This window comes from Manacus vitellinus, unplaced genomic scaffold (genome assembly GCF_001715985.3).
Source record: "Manacus vitellinus isolate BGI_N305 unplaced genomic scaffold, ASM171598v3 scaffold_3_pilon, whole genome shotgun sequence".
NCBI classification, from domain to species: domain Eukaryota; kingdom Metazoa; phylum Chordata; class Aves; order Passeriformes; family Pipridae; genus Manacus; species Manacus vitellinus.
In genome coordinates this window covers 19,802,981-19,826,388 of record NW_021940535.1, presented here as the reverse complement: position 1 = coordinate 19,826,388, position 23,408 = coordinate 19,802,981, and the positions used below count along the sequence as shown (strand labels likewise).

Genomic DNA, 23,408 nt, shown 5'->3' with positions numbered 1-23,408 from the left:
CAAACGAAAGCTGGATATAGATCTCATTAACCACATAAAAAGAAAAGTTCAATACTGGTATATTTGTTTTTCTTCAACTCATGAGAACAAGCAGAGAGACATTAAGTTGTTGCTTTAGCTTTAAATTAAATCCAACATGTTTTAAATGGTCACAAACCAAAATTATAGCTTCGTGCTGACTAACCACAAAACACAACTTGTCTTTAGACAACATTAAAACATTTGGAAAAAGAATTAAACACTCTCATTCATGAACAAAAACTGAACAAAGTTGCATATAGTTGTGCATTTCATTAGAACATTTTAAATATCAAACTGAAAGCATGATGTGGCTATTAATAAAGATTCTGCTGTTTAAAATAAAAAAATGCTTAGATGTTCAGATTAAATTTCTGTGCAATATTTAGCTCTGAACACCTGAAGAATGCTGCAACATAGAAATCTGGATATTACAGTTCCTATTTATTGAAATCAACAGGAAGTTATATGAGCATACATCTATGAAAAAAGAATGGAGAAAACCACTGTGCCTTCACCTTACAAAAAACACAACTTGTTACATCTACAATGTAACAGTTTTCTAATCAGCATGGAGACAATGGGAAATGTGTATATAGAATAAACAGGAATCCTTGTGTTCCATGGCATACGATGTTTATCAAAGTAGCGCTCCTAAAATATCTTTGCTGGGATGAGAATTTCTTTGGAACATACCCACGATAAGAGCTGATTTTCTTGGATGAGAACAACCTGTTTAAATATTAGCTTCTTGTGACTAAATGAAAGGTCAGAGCTGTGTAAGAAATAGAACTGTGACTGCAGACTACAGATGCTACAGACACTGGGAATCCTCTGATGTATTAAGGAATTTCAGGGACAACAGATGGACCTGTTTGGATCTGCTGAGCATTCAAGCTTCCCACTGAACTGTTTATTAACTTCAGGACTACAGTAAAAGTCTAACAAAGCAAACAAACTTACAGGACTTTTCTTCTCTTTTTCAGAGGCAACAGGTGCTTTCACAGTTTCATTTCAGGTAGGATTATGGGATGGAAGCCATAATGGAGATGTCACTCAACAGAAATGGTTGAAATAACTTATTTCTGCTTTGGTCATTAATGTGTGTTTAGGGAAACACTTCCAAGTGCAAGTGCTCAATGCATGTGAGAAATGTGTGTCTCTAACAAGCGATGAAGTGTGGCATTAAAACAGCTTAAAAAAGTTAAAAGAACCCACCGACTCTTTTCTGCTCATAGTTTTGCTTTGGGAACGAGAGCGGGAGATGGTGCTGAAAAAGGAATCCTTTTTTGATGCAGACAAAGGTGGAGATCCTGTAAATTCACGTCCTCCAGACAAGCTCTCTATGCTTGGAGATGAACTGATGTTTTTTGAACTTTGGCCTGTAAAGTAAGTATAAAATAATAAAAAGAGTTAATCAGTGGGTAGTTTCTTTTCCCTGTAAATACCTCCTTGTCTTAATTGACATTCACAAAGATTCAGAGATAACACAGAATGAAATGTTGAAGTGTGTCAGCATGCACTGAGAGACTGAAGGATTGTTCTCATATGGAACTTTAATTTTTTTATGAGAGAAGAATACAAAATCTCAGTGTATATATAGATATAAACACAACCACACACTATCTAGTATATATATATGTGTGTATATATATATATATATGCATATATATATGTATATATGCACAACACTATATATATATAAATACCATCTCAGCATATATCCCTATTGTATCCACAGACTGAAGATGTTCACTCGGTATGAGCAAAGTACCATCTCAGAGTAAAAAAACCAATCTGATCTCATCAACACTACAATGGAAATAGTTTTTTTCTCTCAACAAATAAACTGTGAAACTTTGCAAAAAAGGCTAAGAACAAGACCTTCATATTCCAGTAATGGTGGGACACTGAAGATCTAGATGACAATATTTAGAATTACAGCAGGAAAAAGTAAGTCATGTTTGGGAAAGAATGTAAGCTCTCATGCATCAAATTTTAAGGCCATCTCCACCTAGAAGACATTTTGATGAAGTTTACTCAATAGTTACTTATTGTCATTTCATGGAGCTTTTAAAAAGAATCTAGCATTGTTCGCTGACATAGCAAAGACATCTGAGTAGAAGCCTGGGGTGGTTCACCATGACAACGTATGCAGTCAGGCAGTCTTTGAGAAGGACCATTTCTTCTAGTTGAGGCCCACAAAGTATTTTTAAATATTCAAATTAAATTTTTTTTTCCATCAGAAGAAAAAAATCCAAACCAGTATGTCAGTTTTCATTGACTTTCATTATGAAAATTTTGCTTTAGGACAGATGCTAGTTTTAAAAAATCTTTCTATCATGTGTATCATGAAGTCAAGCTAGAGTGACTCAGTGAAACTCTAGAGTTTTCCATTCTGGAAAAAAGTTAAATACCACATAAAACTAATGCTCAAGAATTCCTGTCTCTTGTTTGACAACTATTCTGGTGAATCTGTTTATGTTCTCCCTTTTTCCTTTCCTTTGTTTTTGGTGTGCTTTCATGCTACCATCTAAAGCATCAAGCATGATCCTCTGCAACTAAATCATTCACATTTTCCCAAGGGAATAATACAAATTTATTTGAAATATCCTCTTTCAAAAAGACTGTTAAGTGCAAAGAGATTGAACTAGCAAAGAATAAAACATCACATGTTTATCACAAACAGACTAAAAAGGACAAAATCACAGAAAGGACCTGGGTTTAATATTCTCAACATTTTCTAGAAGAAAACTGTCATATAAACTGCTTCCCACCTTCTCCTTCATTCTTTGTTGCCTTATTCTGATCACCTCTCCCATGATGCTCCTATTTTTTTTTCCTGCTTCTCATGCTTCTGTGGGCCTTCCTGTCTGCCTCCTCCTCTTCTTCAGATCCTGCCATGTTGCCTCTTCTTCTGCAACTTCCTTATTCTTTTTTCTTCATATATTCTTTCCTTCCCACCAACTTCATTAACTGCATTTTTCTGTTTCTTCCCAGCCCTCCTCCAGTCACTTACTACCTACTCCTTAGTCTGAACAGCTTCCTTAAAAGTCCAGGAGATGGAGGCTGTTACAGATCTCACTTAACTTTTGCCTTCACATTTTATAAAGAAATGGGATATGTAATAATCAGGTATTTTGCAATTAATTCTACAGATGGAAAAGGAGAAAACACTGCATTACAAACAGCAGAAATAATCCAGTCACAAGGAAGTTTTTAGAAGATTTCTAATTTTAGGATAAAATCATGTCACTTGGCAACACCATTATCCTTACAGTTGCCTTTATGTTAGAAGGAGACTTTTTATGCATTTCATAGCGGCAATTTATAACGGAAGTGTGGTTCTGCAGTAGGTAAACTAAAAATAGTCTTGGAACAGATGGAATCACGTATTTTAGCAAATAAAGCATTTATAAAAGAAATTCATACAGCTAAGTCAGAGCAGCCAATAAAAATGCTAAACACACACAAAAAAATCTATTCAGTGGACAGAGCAAAGTTCAATGAAAAAATATTTATTATGTATAAATCAGACTAAACAGCCTCTCTTTTCCAACCTAGTAAGAAGAAGATATCTTCCACATAGGATCAAGATTAGAAAACCCAAAAAACAATTAAAAAATGAGCAATGTGTATTTTTCACAGACTCTTCACTGCATGGCCTGCCACTTAACGCACTTCAACTTGCAAATAAGCAGATTATGTGATAAAAGCTCACAGATAATATTGAGAGAAGGATACTTTAAGTATATTTGAGGAATCCAGGCACATGAAACAATGCACCTTGATAAAACAATGGACAAAATTATCTGTAAAGATATTTTTTCTACATTCTGTCTTTCAGCTCTAATGAAAAAGATGTCCAAAATATAATAGGAAATTGAAAACACAGAAAACTGTCCTCATGGCCACTGCAAACAGTTACACTTCAAAAGATGGGTCACAGTTTAGAGGAACAAAATATGCAACTACTTGTATAACCAAAAAAGATTTTGTGGATGGAACAATACAACTGTCCTAAAAGGGAATTTGCTCAAATAACACCAAGAACTTTGAATGATCTGGCTTTATGGTCTAAAAATATATATAATGAATATGAAAAATAAGAGCAGTACAAGATATAGAACCAGAGGTGATAAAAATACTATACCCGTATGTTTTATACCCAAGTAAGAAGAAAGGTTAGGATGCACCTGATTCTTCTGCATGAATAAGAAAATATGGGGAAATTATCATTAAGAAACACTAACTTTTTATTCTGAATTCAATCCCATGAACAGTGCTGCGACACGGATTATTGGAGGATGTGATTAAGAATTAAGCAAGAACAGCAGTTATGAATAATTAGTGTGTTGCAAGTCATAAAGCAGAATTCTTGGATTGTAATAGGTTTCTCTAATTTCTAGAGGAGTCAACATTTTTACAACTGTAAATAAGAAAGCTGTTTTCCTTAATCAAAAAAAAGAACAAACAAAACCCCCAAAGATATCTATGATTTTCCCAACAGAGAAGTTTAATGAACGATAGAATATTCTGAGTTGGAAGGGATCCACAAAGATCACTGAATCCAACTCTTAAGTGAAGCTGCTGTAAGAACATTTAACTGAGTCAACATGTTGCTTCTGAAGTCCTTCAGATGTATTATGTGTGCACCGATTTCTGAGGCATTAACAGTCCTCACATAACTTCGGAAATAACACTGTAGCACCAACGCAGAGATCTCAGGATCTTCGGAGTATGACACAAATGTCATTTGTACCTTCTGTATTGTGGGTCTTACTGATTCTAAATCTTTCTTAATAAGCAGCATGGTACATTCTTCTCAGTCAACAGTTTCACAAGAAGGTAATTTGATAAGAGTTCTTAATTTAGGATTGTTCCTCAAAAGAAAAAAAATTTGCTCATTGTGTCAATCTCAGATAAATACATTACACCTTCTTAAAAGAAGATTAGAGAAATCTAACATCTGAATACCTCTGAGCATATACCAGAAGGTCCTAATGTCTATATAAAACAGGCTAAAGAAACCCCATAAGCATGGAAATCAAATACATGCTTATGAAACACACAGAACAAATACCTAAGGATCCCTGACATATGCAGTAGTTAGAACACATTACTGTGTAGGATGTCTCAAAAATATATACATGCATGCTAAAATGCATAAATAGTTCACAGTAACGATGCATAGGATTTCATACCCTAAAAATACATTCATTTCTGAGGCAAAAAGGAGCAACTTTACCTCCATGTCCTGGCTTCTAAGTGGCTCGCTACTTGCCAGTTGCTAATTATCCTGGGGATGACCCCAGAGTTACAAATGCTCTGCCTCAAAACCATTTGGAAAACTACAGAGTGGTAGTGGCAAAAGGAACAGACCTGTTGGTATTGAAGGGTAGAGGGTGGAGATATGTAATATCTCGAATAGAGGAAGGAAAATTTAAATGTAATGTGATCAATAATAAAGTCTTATAATACAGTTAAAGGTGATGAGAGGTGTGGAGAAGACTTACAATGAAAGGAAAGTGAGCTTTGGGTCTTACTAAGTTTGAGTAAGTTATGGGGGAGATAACCATGAACCTTGGAGATCCCTAGTAAACTATATGAAAAAATCAAAGAAAGATGTACAAAAGGCATATAAGAAACTGATGACTTGCTCTATTTGGTCCCTCCAGAGCAAAAAGAATAGCTTTCATAGTTATAAGGAGAGCAAGGAAAAGATACCAAGAAGAACTGAAGTGCGGCACTATACATAATTCAAAACCATTCAGATCTGCTCATCTATTTGCCATAGTCAGAATGTAGGGTATTAAAATTTGCAAAAAGAATGAGATGAGTTTTATAAAACTTTTCAGATAAATTGGTTTCCCTTTTCCTCCTACAGTGAAATTGGAACGAGGGCTTCCAGCACTTTTGAAATTCATTCAGACCATGTCATCACGCAAATCCATATGCTTTTTATTTTAACCAAGGTAGGTAAGTTCCTTGTCAGACAAGTGCATTAAAGTAGATGTCTGGCTCAAAATACCCGCCTCAAATATAACAAGGGGGATGTAATGCAGCTGAAAGGGACACTGATGGTGGAATCGCTCCTCCGTGCCAGAGTGTGAAATGGGCTACAAAGTACAAGCACATACAGATTTTTAATGCAGACGGATGCTGGCGCACAGCGGATGCAAGTGAAGGGTCACATACACACACATACACAAACAAACACACACACATACACGCACACACACACACGCAGGGGGACCGGGGAGGGATGAAGCGGAGCTGCCGCTCTCTCCCTGCACAACAGTGCCGCTCGGTGGATGGACAATGGCAGTGATCGCAGCCGCCGCGGCGCCCCGGGGCCTACCTGTGAGGGCCGGGGGGAGCTGCTGCGCCGGCCCCGGCGGCGCCGCCTCGCCCGCCTCGCCTGGCAAACAAACAACAGCGTTAGCGGGGCCCCGCCGCCGCAGCTCCGCTAGGGAAGAGCCGCAGCTTTGGGGGGTTCAGCCGAAGGACCCTGCTTTGAACAGAAAGGACATTGTGACAGAGCGCTGTGGGGGCAGGCAAAAGGAGACGGGAAGGTTTGATAACCAGTGCGCCATAGGCTGCAACCCCCCCAGTGCTTTTAAGAGACTGATTTAAATCAAAATCTAAACTTTAACAAACAATCAAAACCATTTTGTTGCTGGTACTTGAACACTGACAGTGTAATTTTGCTATTTCGGAGCATCAGAGAATGCCTGAGGTTGGAAGGGACCACTAGAAGTCGCCTGGTCCAAGCCCCCTGCTCAAGCAGGGTCCTCTAGAGCACACTACTCAGGATTATGTCCAGATGGCTTTTGAGTATCTCCAGTGAGGGAGACTACACAACCTCTCTGAGCAATCTGTTCCAGTGTTTGTCACCCTCACAGTAAAGTTCTTCCTTGTGTTCAGGTGGAACTTCCTGTGCATCAGTTTCTGCCCATTGCCTCCTGTCCTACTGCTTGGCACCACAGAGCAGAGCCTCTCCATCCACTTGACACTCCCCCTTGAGATTCTTAATAGATATTGACCAGGTCCCCTCTCTATCTTCTCCAGGCTAAACAGTTTCAGCTCCCTCAGCCTTTCCTTGTAAGGGAGGTGCTCCAGTCCCCTAATGTTCTTTGTAGCCCCCCACTGGACTTGCTCCATGTCTCTCTTGTACTGAGGAGCTCAGAACCTGTATCCTTATTGCCAAAAAAATTTCATAATTTCCTAAGAATATGTATATTTGTATGTTTTTTAAAATGGAAAAAATGCATTTGTCAATCTGTGTTTTATTCCTGTAATTTTTACTCAGTTCTGCTATCAGTAAGGACAATTTCTTTATCCTTCTAAAAAGTATAATCATTTTCTAGAGACAGTTCATAAATAATTCTAAATAGGGAGATCATTTGTTTAGGGCATATTTGGTGACTGTGGAAGTTCTCTTTGTGTTACAACAAATACCATGGTAGTATCAACTCATAAAAACAAACAGTAGCCTGGTAACTCTTTAAATTGCTGATCACAGTTTTGGCAGAACTTCATCTTCAAACTGGTCATCTAATGTGTCCTTGTGATAAAGCTGCATTCAAATCAAAAGCTTCTTGGGTTTCATCATGAAAGGTCCTAGAAGGAAAATTGTACCTGGCACTATCAGGGAAGATGTGAAAGAGAAATGCTTTCTTTTCTGGCAACACATTGCCATTTGGTAATCAAAGAGTATCCAATTTCTGAAAGATCAAGCATCCAGTGGAACACAAAGGGTAACAATTCTTCTTTTTTCCAATATTTTTCCATTATCAATATTTTTGTCTTTCAAAATAACAAATTCAACTGATAATCCAATGAAGTCAAGATCTGAATTCAACTTTTGTGCCAATGAATTACTTCAATGTGCATGATCAAAAGAATATTTTAATTCCTTTTCTGTTAGCAGGCTACCTTGCATAAGTAATCAGCAATGATACCCGATCTTATTCTGTGCTGAGGACAGGCTGAATGGGATTAATACATTAACAGGAGGAACTGAATTTCCAATTAGGTGTCTGGATACTTAGTGTAACTGTGATTTGTAATGCTGAAGACTCATCTAGAATTCCAGGCTTGCAATTATGTGTTTTTTTGTTTTTTTTTTTCTCAGTCTCCTGTTTTTCATTTACATTATCTAAATTATATCCATTTTTTCTTACAGAAATTCAGCAAGTATCAAAAATTTGTAATGAGAAATAATTTCAAGTGATTATGTAAACCAACCATTCCTCATATAGAATACAGCAGCACAAATGATACCTGTCACTGCTGCGGCTTTGTGAGTGTTAATTGTCTAAACAGAGCTGTTAAAACTGGGATAAGATTATTTTGCCAGTCCTGCAAGATATTTTGTTACCAAGGACTTCTTCACACTTAAAAAAAAAGTAGATCAGGCAATCAATTTAATCTCTTCAAATTTAAAACTCTCTACATATTAATATAAATTATCAGCACTACTTGAGCAGTCAAAACCTAAAAGGACCCATACAATATGAGAAAAAATGGATAACTTATGGCTTGATGCCTGTTAGATGTACAGCACTTCAGCCTGTTATACTGTCCAACTGAGCATCTGTGTTAGATCAACCAGAAGCGCAAATGTCTATCAATTTAAATCCTAAATCCATGCCTCTGCCTACCTCAGCTAAATAACCAAGCTCCGGGAGGTTGAGTAGAGCTGAAAACACAGTGAAGAACAAGAACATAAGACAATTAGCGACAGCTAGTTAGTAACTTGGGAACTTTATATTTCCAAACCATGCCAAATAGCATTTACATACTCAAAAGCTGCAACAGAATCCAGTGCTAGAAAAAAAGCAGAAGCTAAAAAGGCATGTAAAAAGTTCAGCACAAATATGAGGAGAATGAGAGCTTCTAAATTCTAAATCTTAATGCCTGGGATGGAAGTACCAGAAGCTTCTCGTAGCTATGGGGAGTGCCCTCATTCACTGGAGGTGCTGTACATCTCTTTCTTTAGGTGGTGATACTGTTCTTCTCCACAGAACTGCAAAGACTTATTCTTGCTTTTAAGGTGTGATGGATACGGTGCTGAGCTGTATATGCTGAGCTGTATCATGCTTCAAAAGGCTTTTCAGCCTTTCTCTGCCACAGTGTCATTGCAAATAGGGATTTTTTTTTTGTTAAACTATTCCTACATTTAAACTTACTGCAGAGGGAATTCAGCCTCTAAAAGACTTTACATTTCCTTTGTTATTTTGTGTGTCTCTTTAAAAATATAAATTATGGCACTTGCAAACACAGTTACCAGCCATCATTTAAAATTTCTGTCCAACTATGGGCAAAATACTAGTAACTGTACAGGTCTGGAATAACAAGCATGGCACAAATATGTAAAACAAAACTCACTGTCATCTCAACCTATTAAATAAAAAGTATATTTACATTTTGTTGCCCTTAAATTACTTCTGCAAGGGTTGTACCAAATATGGATAGACAGAGTATGGTGAGAGGAAGCTGCAAGTACTGAAGTGTTTCAGTATGTTTTATTTCCTCTTACCATGAAAATGCTTTGCGCCTTACACCATAAATTCTTAGTAACTTTACCAAATCATCATATTCCTGTTGATAGAGAAATATGTGCATGGCTTGTACATGACAATGACCAAATATAACTACAATTTTTTATTCTGATTCTTGTATGGGAAGTGTCAGGTGCATTCCCTAATGATGCAACATATTAATTGGCACATACAAGTATAAAAAGGGTCATCCCTGACCAGCCAGATCAAGATTAAGCTACAGTTGATTCCACCTATAGAAATTGCTTCAAATTGTACGCTTTTATTATATTAAACAGGGAAAGAAAATAACCACTTGAGGACCACTTTTCAACTCAAAAGGGAAAAAAAGAATAATGTGATAAGGGAACTATGGAAAATGTTTTTAAAAAAGCAAACAAAAGGTCTCTCCAAAACCGTGTAAATAATTTTGTTCTATGCCTAATTTTGCCTCCATTGTTGTGAACAGGATTTCCATCAAAGATTCACTGCACTTCAGTTTCACATCTGTGCTGTAAAACCCTTGCTGGAGCAATTTCTGAGATTATTCTATGACTCTGACAGAAGCTGCATCTCTGGATTTTGCCAAGCAGCTGCAGTGGTCCTCACAGAAGTGCCTGTATATCTGTTGCTTCAAGAGAACGGCTGTCCCTTTCATTTCTGCTCCCTCAGTGTCTGCTGGGGATGCAGTGCATCATGGAAGGACTAACTTTGGACCATATGGTTGCCAGAGGAAAGACGAAGAACACCAACTTCAGCTACAAAGTGTTATTTCCCTTCTCTTACACTTTTAAATCCACTGGAAAAAAATGGTGCAATCCTATGTAATGGTTCAGGGCAACCAGCACCAGCCCTCAAACTCATAACCATGACTTGGGATGAGTATCTGGAAGCAGCAGATACTGCTGTGCTCTACATACTCCTTGTAAAGCACATACTGCCATAGGCTGGCTGAAGATGAAAAGCAGTAAAAAATACCCTGAGCGTGGCAGAGTATAGGAAACAACTACCAAAGCTGAGCTTTTGAGTTTGTGGTTTGAATAAGCTGCTCCCAAGAAATATAAAAAGAAAGGCTCAAGAAGCATTGTTTACTAAATAAAGTGCAGAGGGTCATCACAAATTATTAAAAGACAAATTCATGTTATTGGTCAAATAACTTCTTACATAAGCTCCACACTTTCTAAAGGGAGTAAGAATTTGTTTATTAAGAATTACTATGGAATTGACCTTACTTCCTTCACTTGTATTTAGTTAATATTTTTATGCACAGGATTTGTGCCAATAACCTGGAAAAACATATATGAAATTAGTCTTACAGTTAAAAATAGGTTGCATTTGAAAAACCAAAAAAATTAATTGGCTCATGTTTACACTAACAATGTAGCTTGTTGGTATGTCTGATGCAGCTTCTGGTTAGTATTTTTTTAAAGGTTTAAAACTTTTTACAGTATTTGCACACTCTTAAGATAGCATCTAATTCTGTATTACACTGCAAATGTTCTGTTGTACTTGGCACAGGTAGCCTGCCTAACAAAATACCTTTTTTTTGCTGTTTCCTCCAAATATGTACACGCTGATATAAAAATCAAAAAAATACTTTCTTAGGGCCTTAAGATGTATAATAAAGGTTCCCTCTGTCACGGCACTGTCACACGTTTCTGCTTTACCTTTGCCCAGCTGAACTGGCATGCTTTCAGACTTCATCATCCTCTGCTGCTGCGACTGGTGCTGCTGGTGGTGATGATGGTGCTGGGGGGCTTCCACTGTACTCCTGATGGGCATGGAAGTGGGGGGAAAGCTGCTCCCCCCTGTAGGAGTGCCCACAGCCCCACCTGAAGCCATAGCTGGAGCAATGAGCTTTCGGCCAAAATTCAGTAAGCTGTTGGACACTTTGTTAATGTTCAGAGGGGCAGCCTTAGCACTGGCGCTGAGAAAAGAAGAGAAATCATCACATCATTGCCAATGGTTTAAACAGACACAGCCATACATGTATCAGTCTCCAAAAATGGGAGGAAAAAATTTAAGATTTGAATGTTATGAAGAGGGTGTTTTACTACAGTTATCCTGGAATACACGCAGAGACCATAGAGACTGTGAATTTTTCACAACCAGTAGTGACAAATTTTTCTGGTCCTTTCTCCCTGAAAAATGCAGACCAACCCTCAAAAAAGCGAGTTTGCACCAATTTTCTAAATTTTGCCTTTAAAATTGCATAATTTACATAATTTACATTATTTAAATTAAATTACATAAAAAAATGAAAGAGTGACAAAAAGCAAACCAGGCTTTACAGAATTGAAAACTTTATAATTGATTTTTTGTACTCTTACTCAAAGACTGCTTCAATATTTACTTCTGCTAGATTAAATTCTCTCAAATGGTTAAATTTACTCAAACCCAAACACTTCTTTCAGCAAGAAAAACCAACAGTAGACTGTACTTTTAGGTTGGCAGAGCTAGATGTCCCTTGCTCTTAGTTCGCTTTCTGCCCAGCCCAATCATTTCAAGCCAAGCACTTTTTCACGAGAATCCTGATTTCTAAAGTGATTTTGCTGAAGGGCTGCTTAAGGATATAACACATATACTGAATTATGATCCTTATCATTGTTATATTTTTAACTACAGTGGCTATTTAATTCACTTCAGTTATATGCAACATTAAGAATGAGGAAATTGTCAAACCATTTAATCTGTCTAAAATAAAGAGGCAAAGAACCTTCTAATTCCCAGTAGAAGTGTTCGGATAACCCACGGATCAGCAAAGCCATTTCTATTTGTTCATGCAATAATTTCCTGTTTTATATAATTAATGCTTGAAATACCCTTCACAGAAATATGTCAGAATCACAAAGACCTTTTCACTCTTGAGGTTTTATTTTGATGATTTGTACTTCAACGATATAAATAGCTGTCTTTTAAAAATGTGAAGAAATGTAATTAAAACCAATACAATCGCTGTACTGTGGAAAAAAATTGCTTTGCAATGTTTTGGGGAAGTTTAACTAAAAATAAACTACAAATGAATTAATATGGGTGACTTGTAACTTGTACAAGCACTTGGAAAAGTAATTTTGATTTCGCTTTTCATATAATTTCTCTATTTGTCTCCAGAGATGTTTTTTTTTAGAATACACAATACAAATGCGCACACACACACACATAAAGCACATCCAGAAAATAACAACAGCTGAGTTGTTTAGACTCAGAATAGATACTCAGAATAGACAGAATAGCAGAGATATCAGAAGGAAGTATTTGAGCCTGCACACTCACGAGATACAGCCCCAAGTTTTATGGGGCATTTCTGCCATAAACTGGTGATGAAGAACGATGGTACTTGGCATTTTTTTGGAAGACCAGCAGTGCAGAGACTGGGGTCAAGTGTTACTTCCCAATTTGTGGAAGCTGAGAAGGAATGATTGCTGAATAATAATTACCGGATGTTTCTGCATCTCCCCATTTTATTGATTGCTGCCAGTATTACAAAAAGTCTTCCTGTAGTCACCTGAGAATGACTGACAAAGTCACTAAAAAGACAGCATGGAAGAACTATAAAATACTCTTAAAGATGCCCAAACAGTTTCAAAAGCAAACTGAAGAGTTGTGAGAGGCTGAAATGTTAAAGGTAATGATTTAAAAAAACCCAGACATTCAAAAGCAGCAAGTGCTTTGCTTAGGCCAAGGTTTGCACCCTACAATTGAAAGGGAGGAGGAGAGGTCTGGGTGTAGTGGTGAAACCTCTGATCTGCATAAGAACAGCCCAAGTGCAGAAGGGGTTAGTATCCATCCTGGAGGATGACCATGACAAACCAACCTTTGTTTTGCAACAAGCTGGTTTTTCAGAAGCAGATCCTCTGGAGGTGAGATAATGCTTTTTATCATGCTAATTTCCTCTCTTTCACAAGTGGCTCAGGTATAAAAATACCCCTGCCCCCAGGTGATTCACACATAAGCCTGAAGGTATTCACCCCTTCTGATGGGACATAACTGGGTCAACTATGCTGATGTGAGAGGCAGCTGTAATGTCTCAGAAGGTGTCTAAAGCCATCAAAGACCCCCAAAGGACCCCCAAACTAATTTCTGGGGCCTTCCACCAGACAACTAAGCATGATCCACAGTGTTGCAACAGACAGTGTAAAACTGCCCCCCCCCAAGGGGAGGTACCTGGGTGTTCCCACTTGAACCTTAACATATATTAATCCATTGAACTTTGTGTTTTGTGGGCTTCCCCTGCCCCAATGGATCAAGACTGTGACCATCATCTCAACCAGCAGACATTGAAATTGCATGAATCAAGTCTCGTTGCTGGATTCATGGGTGGTGATATCTTTCCTCTCTGCTAGTTACTGTTATCCTTTCTCTTTCTTTCTTTTCCTTATATATATTTTCTTAAGTGATATCTTTATATTTTATATTGTTGCATTTCTATAGACAATAACCTAAACACCTACATACCTCCTTTCCATTGCAACCGAATAGTTCTAAAATAAACTTGCTATCTATCTGTCTGTCTATCTATGTATCTATTTATCTATCTACCATTCACTGTGGTTCAACTCCAATCTGCCCCAAGGCATCTATTAACAAGAACCTCAGTTATCCCAACTTCCTGGGTCATAACAATAGCGCCAATGATTTTAAAGAAGAGGGCACGGTTAAATGTTTGTTACTCTTAAATTTTACTCTGCTACTACACAGCAGATTCAGTTATTTATCAGTTCCCCAAGATGTTGCTCAGATACTTTAGTTAAAAAAAAAAAAAGGGATTTTTTTCTATTCCATCTCATATATGTGGCATCAGAAGAGTCAGCACAGGGCCTTTTGCTTAATGTCTTCTCTATTCCAGAAAGAAAACTATTGAGGCTTTGAAGGTGGAAGAAGAAATATCAAATTCTGGCTTAGCAGATATCAACCAGTTATCAACAGTTGCAATAAATCTAATTACATCACTGATTTTGGGAGTCATACCAGCAATGACTTGGTTGAGATTCAGAATCCAAACTTCAGTATATTTGGCATATTTTTTCTCTTAGTCTACTGAAACCTATCACCAAAATTGGAGATTGGGGTGGTATGTATCACTCATTCTCCTGAAACATCACCTCAGAAGGAAGATAATGGCTTGCACATTGAGTCCTAGGTTTGTATTGTCTCTGGGTCTAGAACCTTGACAATTGCTAAAAAGACCCCTTGACTGTGCACAAGAAATTATATTTACTAAATCATTTTCTCTAACAGGCTACCCGAGCAACAAAGCCACTGGAAACTTTGAGACTGCACCACTGGAATCATGGTGATCCACAGATGCAGGAGACAAAGCTTATAAAGAAGTTCATGTATATTTGTGTCCACCAGCTTGTTTCTTTCTTGTTTCTTTTTTTTTTCAGCTATATTATGCTTAATAAAAAGTGGCAGTTTTCCTTCTACACCGCTTAATTTGCTGCTTTGACACATATGTACACCAGGACAAGTCACAAGTATTGAGGCCATGTTGCTGAGAACACAGCTGCGCTGAGCAGGACACGTCTCAAGGATGAAGGACCACCGCCTCCCTAAGATCTTGCTTTATGGTGAACTTGCGACTGGCTGCCACAAGAGAGGAGCCCCGAAGAAAAGATACAAGGACTCCCTGAAACAACATCTCAGCCTTGGCCATATTGATCAACATAACTGGTCTACTCTGGCCTCCAATCGGGAGACCTGGAGACACACCATCTATAATGCTGCTGCTTCCTTTGAGAAAGCATGCAGGATCACTCTCGAGGAGAAAAGACAACGCAGAAAGAATCGTGTCTTGCAGAATATACAACCTAAGGAGTCTTTCTGTTGTGCCTTTTGCAATTGGACATGTCTATCTCGTATTGGCCTCATTAGCCACCAGCGTGCTTGTAACAAACGTGGATAGAGCCTTCCCAAATCTTCATTCGCGAAGCCCAGCCATGATGATGATTCATATGGTTGGAAAGAGACTTTTTGAGAAACTTCACTTTACAGGAATAACAAACATCAAAACTCTCTAAGCCTTTGTATCTGACACATGATTTTAAAAAATGCTTTCAACAGTACCCTGCAAGCATCTTTTATAATTATAAGGATAGTTATTGCAGCTCCTAATACCTGTGGTGTGATTTGGCTGTGCTATGAACTGACACTGCTAATGATCAGCTCAGAACACATACAAATACATGAAAATTAAATAATGATGCTATCTAAATACCTTCTCAAGAGGTGGTTTTATTAAATATATTGTAAAGTAAAATCTGTGCAATTTCTCTGAATCACAGTTTCAGAAAAAGAAGAGTGAGGGGTCACATCTCTGGAGAAGTTACATTAAACTGAGACAAAGTTCTGGAAAATAAGAATAATGTGCCTACTTCTTACATCTAAATGTCTGATATATTAATGCAAAGGATGATTACAGCCATTAAACATGGATCAATGTCTACATTTTAGCCATCTAAATGTACCAGACATGCACAACAATTACAAGAAAAATACTGATTGATTATGTTGTAGAGCTATCAGCAGATGCATTTAAAAGTAAGGCATCGGTTTAAAAATACGAGTATCAAGGAGACGTGAATTCCATCTATGAAGCAAACAATTTTGTTTCATCACAATAAGCATCATTGACCTTGACTGTGAATGGTGTATTTTTAAACTAGCAGTAGGAAGATGATTCAATCTCTGCAGTTTTCTGCTAAGATGGAAATGCTTTGTTTTAAGGAAGCCTTATTCAAAGGCATTTCTCTTTTCAGTAAGTAATCATTATGAGAGATGAGAGATAAATATATGAATATGACCAATTAAAAAGTTTTATATGTGATAAAATAAGCAATATATATTAGAGATTTACCAAGATATTTTAAACATATCGTTGAGCCTGTGGAATTGAAGATGAAAAAGACTTGGTAGTTGATTTAATCCATCTCTGCTCACTGCAGAAACATTTCCTAGTTTTACATCTTCTGGTTGGTTCTTTAGTCCAGTATTAAACAGATTTACCACATTTGACCTACTCTAAATGTTCCTGTTTTGAGATAAATTTATCCCAGCTATTATTCTGTCTGAACTATTCTAAACAATTTAACTCTGAGATTAGCTCAGTTGCTCAGAGTATGGTGCTAATAACACCAAGGTCACAGTTTTGATCCCCTTAGGGGCCAATCACTTAACAGTTGGACTTGATGATCCTTGTGTTGGGTCCCTTCCAACTCAGAATATTCTGTGACTCGGAATTCTGATTTATCAATAACTTCACACCTCCTTTGGTGGGAATTCTGTGTATATGTGTACAGTTAACTTGTATTTCTACACAGATTTAACTGACTTAATTTTTTTCTTAGAATTTAGGTTTCCAACAGGTGTCATTCTTGTTTAGGCTTTATGATTTACTTATTTTTTCAAAATCCTTGAAACATTTCTTTTTGAATCTTCAAACCACTTATTCTTCCAGTTTAAGCAACTTTTGAGAGAATTTTTCAAAAAAGTAAGTATGTAAAATATGAAAATGCAATAGAATGCAGTAATTTTTGACACTTGTCCCCAACTTTAAAGCCTGATTTAAAAGAAAAAGATGCTTTTGCAGTCACTCAGCTTTAATTTCTGCTCCTTTGTCCATTTTTAAAAGCTTTTTGATCTACACCATTTTAATTTTGGCTGGTTTTTAATGTAGTGCATTAAATAGAATGTGACAGAGGCACAAAGATCCAAAAGCCAGCAGGTTCCCACGTATCAGCAGGCATAGGATATGGGTGGGGCCTCATGCAATCCAAGACACTGCCTGTAATAGCAGTTTCAGTTGAAGCATTAGGTCTTGTGCTGGCTTGCCCTGCAGCCACCAGCCATCAGCAACTGGTACCCACCTTGTGGCCACCCAGATGATATGATCTTGACAAGGAATTTTAGCATTATTGATACAAACCATTTCTAAAAGAAGGGAGGAAAAGTTTTGTAAATATTACTTCAAGCTGGATTTACACTAATTCAACTTAACTTAGCTTCTGGTACGTGGATACTCCAGATTGCGATCAGACGCGCTATCGGAACTAGTTCAGCTACAGAACTCACATTGGCAACGTTTTACCCCCTGCTTTTACTACACATGTCATTGTGTGCCAATGTCCTTAGCCTTAAAAAAATGCCAGTGAGTGACTGCAATGCTATCTGTAAAATCTGAATGTTTTTGCTCGGTAATAGGCAAGGGACAGATTCAAAATAAATGTCATGAAATAAACGCATGTGCTTCTAATGCTGCTTATATAATTCCTGTTTGGGATAAACGTGACTGCTGAAACATTTTGTTTATGTAAGGTCTTAGTTCGGTGAACACATATTTAGAAATAGCTTACCGTGTTTTGTTCATCAAGTCTGCTCCACGTGCTTTGTAATAATCTAAATTTTGTTGGAACTGATGAGTCACTGGTCTTGGATTTCGCTAAAAAATAAAAAAAATACCTCATTGCAACTTTCAGGGAGATTTAAAGCAGAGACATGAAATATGTTTATTAATGAGTACTAGAAACTTAAGAACATTTTCTTTTCCCAGGACCTTGGTTTCTCAAGACAGTTACATTGAAGTGAAGACTTAAAATACTTGAAATAATACCAGTGGTTACCAGTAAGTCCATTCCACACTCACAGAAAAAAAAAATTAGTGTTCTTCCACACAGCGATGAGGCTGTTGGCTGTAGTGGTAACATTGCTAATTAAATCAATAATTCTTGGACAAGTACAAATACTGACCTGATTTCTTCCTGCAGCTCAGGTATATAGAATTTTACCACCTCCAAGCTAAAGTGATATGTTTTTAAAGAAAACAGTAATAGTAAAGAGAAACTATAGCAAACATTTTGAACTCAATACATCACTAGCAGTATCTCTGTTAAGCAAAGAATTAAATTTAGTGAGACAACCTGAACATTCCCACTAGATGGCACACAGAGCCTTTAGTTTCTCTCCAAATTTCACCCTACTCAGAACTGAGGCTATGAATAAAGAACTGTTGTCCTATAACAAAATGTAGATAATTAATACTGAAGCCATTGCTTCCCATTCTGACACAATGGAACTCTTTCATGGAGTCATGCTGCCTTCAATAATTCTGAACATTGATTAAGTGTAGACTGCAGTATATGCATAAAGTATCTTGACTGAATGAATGCATGCTGAAGGACACTATTTGGAGATGCAAGTAAATATTTTTAAGTAAAAAAATTTGCATACAGATGGAAACAAAATATGAGAGAGGTACAGAGAGGCCCTTTAAAAATCAGAATCGGCTTAAATAATTTCTAGTGTAAGAGAAAACAAAATGGTAAGTTTCTGCATCATGATCAGATATATTGTATAAAAGAGATCTAAATACTTTTCAAGTATTTGCTCTAATGGTTTAATCATTCATAGGCTGTTGCCATATATTCTGATCTGCCTTCTTACATTCTGCTAGTAGTAAATATAGTTTTAATGAACTATGCAATGACCTTTCTGAAACAGTCGTTCACAGGTGACAGTATATTATATTTTTGACAGAGTCAGTCTTCAGCTGTTACAGTTTCACACATTGTATATTTCCTCTCCAGGTTTTATTATAGACTAGAGTATCCACTGTCTTATCCTCTCATCTACATACATGTAGATAACTCTTTTTTCAAGAAAACCTTATTTTTGGAGGAGGATGCAGAAGTTGCCTTTTAAAGACCAAAATATTGCATGTGCACAAAAGGAGAGAAGAAGATTTAAAGAGGTGGTAGATACCAAAGGCCAGGATAATTTATGGGGGCATATTTAAGGGTGGGAATTCCCAGATCGCTTCCTGCAGTTAGACTTAATCTTGTATGAAATTTCTCATTTTCTCTGGAACCATAATAAAGATTTCAAACACACATGCTATTTGTAATGTTCATTAAAAAATGAAACAACTGAAAGCTATTAGACAAGCATTAAAAAAATCCTCATCTATCCTACCACCCACATTGTAATGGTCGTTCTACATTTTTCGTCTCCTGTTATAAAGACAATGTTTGCATAACTCTACCTATTCATGTAGCTTGTAAGTCAGTCCTCATCAACTGACAGCAATAACAATGAATCAGCTTTAGTTACTATTGCTCTAGTTTGGTAATTCAATACATTTCTATGATAATCAAATCCAAACTGACGTGATGAGGGTAACTGATGATTCTGCGACTACTATCTGAGTAATCAAACAGAGTAACTTTTCTCCCATAAATTAAGTAACTTCTTTCTTTACATGTCTTGATGGCCATTTACAACCAGGTGGAAGAATAAGAGATGGTTAAAATAATGGGCACTTCTAAGTCATAAGACAGCCCTTTGAAAAATACACACTACTAGGTGCTAGCCAGATTTGCAATTAGCTTCCAACAACTTGGCATATATTGAAAGTTAACAAAAACAATGAATTTTCTTTTCCACTACCCAATAAATAATAAAAAAGATGATTACACATTGCTTCTGAATTAAAAAAAAAAAACAAACCAGCAAAAACAAAAGGAAAAGATCATATGGAACAGCATCCTGAAACATATTTATGTAGAAATGACAAGCAATTCAAGACACGAAAGGCTGATCTACTTTCTAAGCACTTAAAGCCATTAATAGGAATAACGAACTCAAACATATGAATGAGAAGCATTACTTTCATAGGGGCCTATTTAAATTCCTATGAGGTTTAACCATATCAAAGGAAGAAGCAGTTTAAAGTACTATTACATGCAGTGAAAAAAAAAGCCCTCAAAAATGCTGTTGAAAAAACATTAGAAATGCAAGACAGTAAATACCAAGGTTTACTGCTGCAACTCCTTTTGTAGCACCAATGAGATCTCCTTTTGGAAAATTTCAGTGTTTAAAAAACCTCAACCAGACATATATGTTAGCAGACAAGTATCTATGAAATATCACCACAGAAAATTTAAATACTTCTGAAAACTGAAATTCAGACAGTAAAAAATATGATTTTATGAAGATTATGATCTTTATTTCATTGTGATTGTCCTTTAAATTTTCTATTCTTTTCAATCATTTCAGTAAGTTAAATACAAGCAGCACAAAGGAAAACCCACACAATGACAATGTTTCTTGCTTAAGAATTTTAAACTAACTCCTCTCTCTAAGCATCCAATTTGATGTGTCCCCTGTATTATATTCCACATATTAGAACTAAAGACTAAACAAATTTATTTACAAAAAACATAGCTATTGTTTAAAACATTCACAGCAACCAGTTTTTTACCTACAGGGTGCAATTTAGAATGATCTGATTTGTATTTTCATTACTTAAGCAAGTAAAGTTATTCCTTTAATTTTTCAATTTATGTAAGTATTTTTACTAGTACCTCAATAAAATATTTTTTCTTAAAAGGTTAATGTTAAATTGACAGTGAAATCAATCCTTCAAATTAGTAGTTTGTTGAATCCCCCTAAGAAATTGTGTAAGGGCATTATACAGATTAACACATACATGGTTTTCTCCTTTTAAGGAAAGAGAGAGCAGAAATCAGAAAGAAATCTGTGCCAATACTAGAACCCCTTTTCCCCACACCCATTTTGTAGGAGCAGTTTGCTGGATTTATAATTCTTCTAATCCTAATTTCTATCTAGTGACTGTAGTTTCAACTGGTAGAAAATGCCCAATTTACGCTTTAAAAGGACAATGTATGAATTTCAGATGTAGAAGCACACATAGAAATTGATGATTTCGGACTTCGTCTCTTCAAAATGTACTAGCCACAGCCCAAAATGAGAAAGAGATGCCTTAAAATGTCCCAGGTATCTCTGAGGTACTCCTGCCTATGCACCCTTCCTGGTCTAAAAGATGCCCTCCCTCTGGCTCATTTGCCTGCTGAAGTCCTCTCCCTGTCCTCCTGTCTCTGTTCCCAGCCACCACCAGACTTGACTCACTCCAATTCCCACGGCTGGCAGGAGATTCTTGGGAACTTTCTATTTGCCTTTATCCTCCTCCAGGGACATGAGATAAGTTATACCCACACCTGCACTCTTCCTAGGCCGTGGGCTGCTGCTGTGGTCAGAATTGCACTGAATGCAGTAGAGATTCCCTAAACCTGCATAAACTGCTGAAAAGCAATTCCCACCAGCTAAGGATCATGCTCCATATGCTCAAATTCCCTACTACAACCCCTTTTTCTCCCTGGCCTCTGGACATAGCATGTCACATTATGCACGGAACAGACAGGATATAGCAAAGCACACTTGCATGTGACAGAAGTCACAGGCAGGCTGTTCTACAACATACCTAACGTTTCACCACCTGAATACACAGTATTTTTAAAAGTTTACTTGCAGGTGCAAGTGGAGGGATCTCTATAATGCTCTTCTTTCTTCAGGTATTTTCTTTCCTCCCTTTTTAGTTTTATTAACAGGAGAAACCCCAAATACAATTTTGCACTAAATCTGAAGGTTCAGAATAAGAGACAAGTGAGAAAAAAGATTTTCGATATGTCTGATGAAAAATGAGACTTATTTTAGTGAACATGCTATTGCCTCAATGCCAAGGGAAAAGCACTCGTCATTAGAGAAATGAATTGCTCAGCTGTTTATAAGGAAAAAGCTCTGGGGGAATTTCTCAAGGCCCAAACCACAAAGCATTGCAGGGTTATGCAAACATATGTTGCAGGTGTTTTAGGGTAGACAGGTGGGAAAACCTCAGCTACTGAAAAATATTCCACTTAATAGATTGTATCTGAAACTAGATAACCTCAGTGCAACAGAGAAAAAACAAAAACAGCAGCAGTGAATTCCACATCCAGGCAGCAATAGGCTTACCAAAATTATCATCTCACTAGTGTCAAATGGGACTTTTTAAAACTAATTTTTTCTAATATATTAAACAAATACTACCAAACATTTATGTTTTTTTCCTAAACTACTAATATTTTACACCAAAACTAAAGAGGAGACTGAATCAAATATATATAAAAAGAAGACAAGGATAATGATGCAAGGTTGTTCTATTTTTTAAACAATTATTTTTAAGGAGCTAATATGCTCCTTTCCCCTCCCTCTTCAGCTGACAAGGCAATATTGGATTCTTTCATAATTCTTGTGCTGCCTAAGCATTACACTTCTTTTTTTTTTAATTGAAGTTCTATTATTTTCTCTTTTATTTATTTCTAATGAAAGTTGGAGGATCATGTGACTGTAAATTCAGTAAGGACTGGGAGGTCAGGAAAGGTTTACCTTTTCCTGCTAGATCACCCATGCTTCTTTCTTCAATAATGACACAAACATGGTAAAAATTTGGACTGGAAACAGAGCTGAAATATGGCAGTTGAGATGTGGATAAGGAATAGTTTGTTCAGTTAAGCAGCAGTTTTTCTATTAGGTGCTAATAATTAATATGAAGTGCTTACTAACTATAACCTAATAGCCTAGAGAGAGAATTTCACCGTTCCTCTTTTTATTCTTTTGTCAGATATTCAAGCAGCTGTCTCCATTCTACATGGCCAGACTTACACAGTATAAGCAATGGCTTAACATTAAAGATACATATCACAATATTTTGTACACTAAGAAACCAACCCACCCCAAACTCCAGAGCACCGAAAGCAAATGCCATTCCCCAAACAAAACTTCCCTTTCACCCTCTAATTCTCCTCTTCCTTTATTATACCTTCTGCAGAACAAGCAACCTGATGGAGCACAAATGGTATTTCATCCACCTATGAACCCATGAGTTAAATACTTATTAGGATAAAAAAAGCCCCAGTGAGACATTAAACAACATAATGTGCTATTGCCAATTCAAAAGCGGTTCAAGGCCAAGAACAAGATATTAGCTAAAAGGCAGGCTGATAGTCTGTGTCT

General features: G+C 36.9%; 1 protein-coding gene across 3 annotated transcripts in view; it reads right to left on the bottom strand.

Annotated features, from left to right (window-relative positions):
- The window catches only part of TBC1D5 (TBC1 domain family member 5), a 289,772-nt gene that overhangs the window by 39,756 nt on the left and 226,608 nt on the right, over positions 1-23,408 (bottom strand). For 2 of the 3 annotated variants that reach the window (XM_018075719.1, XM_018075718.1), the window contains 4 exons: positions 17,915-18,000; positions 11,231-11,490; positions 6,380-6,439; positions 1,237-1,400 (listed from right to left, as the gene is read on the bottom strand). In XM_018075719.1, coding sequence (XP_017931208.1) covers positions 1,237-1,400; positions 6,380-6,439; positions 11,231-11,490; positions 17,915-18,000 — 570 coding nt within the window. The remainder of the gene's footprint in view (positions 1-1,236; positions 1,401-6,379; positions 6,440-11,230; positions 11,491-17,914; positions 18,001-23,408) is intronic. The other variant, XM_018075720.1, reaches the window with a different exon arrangement.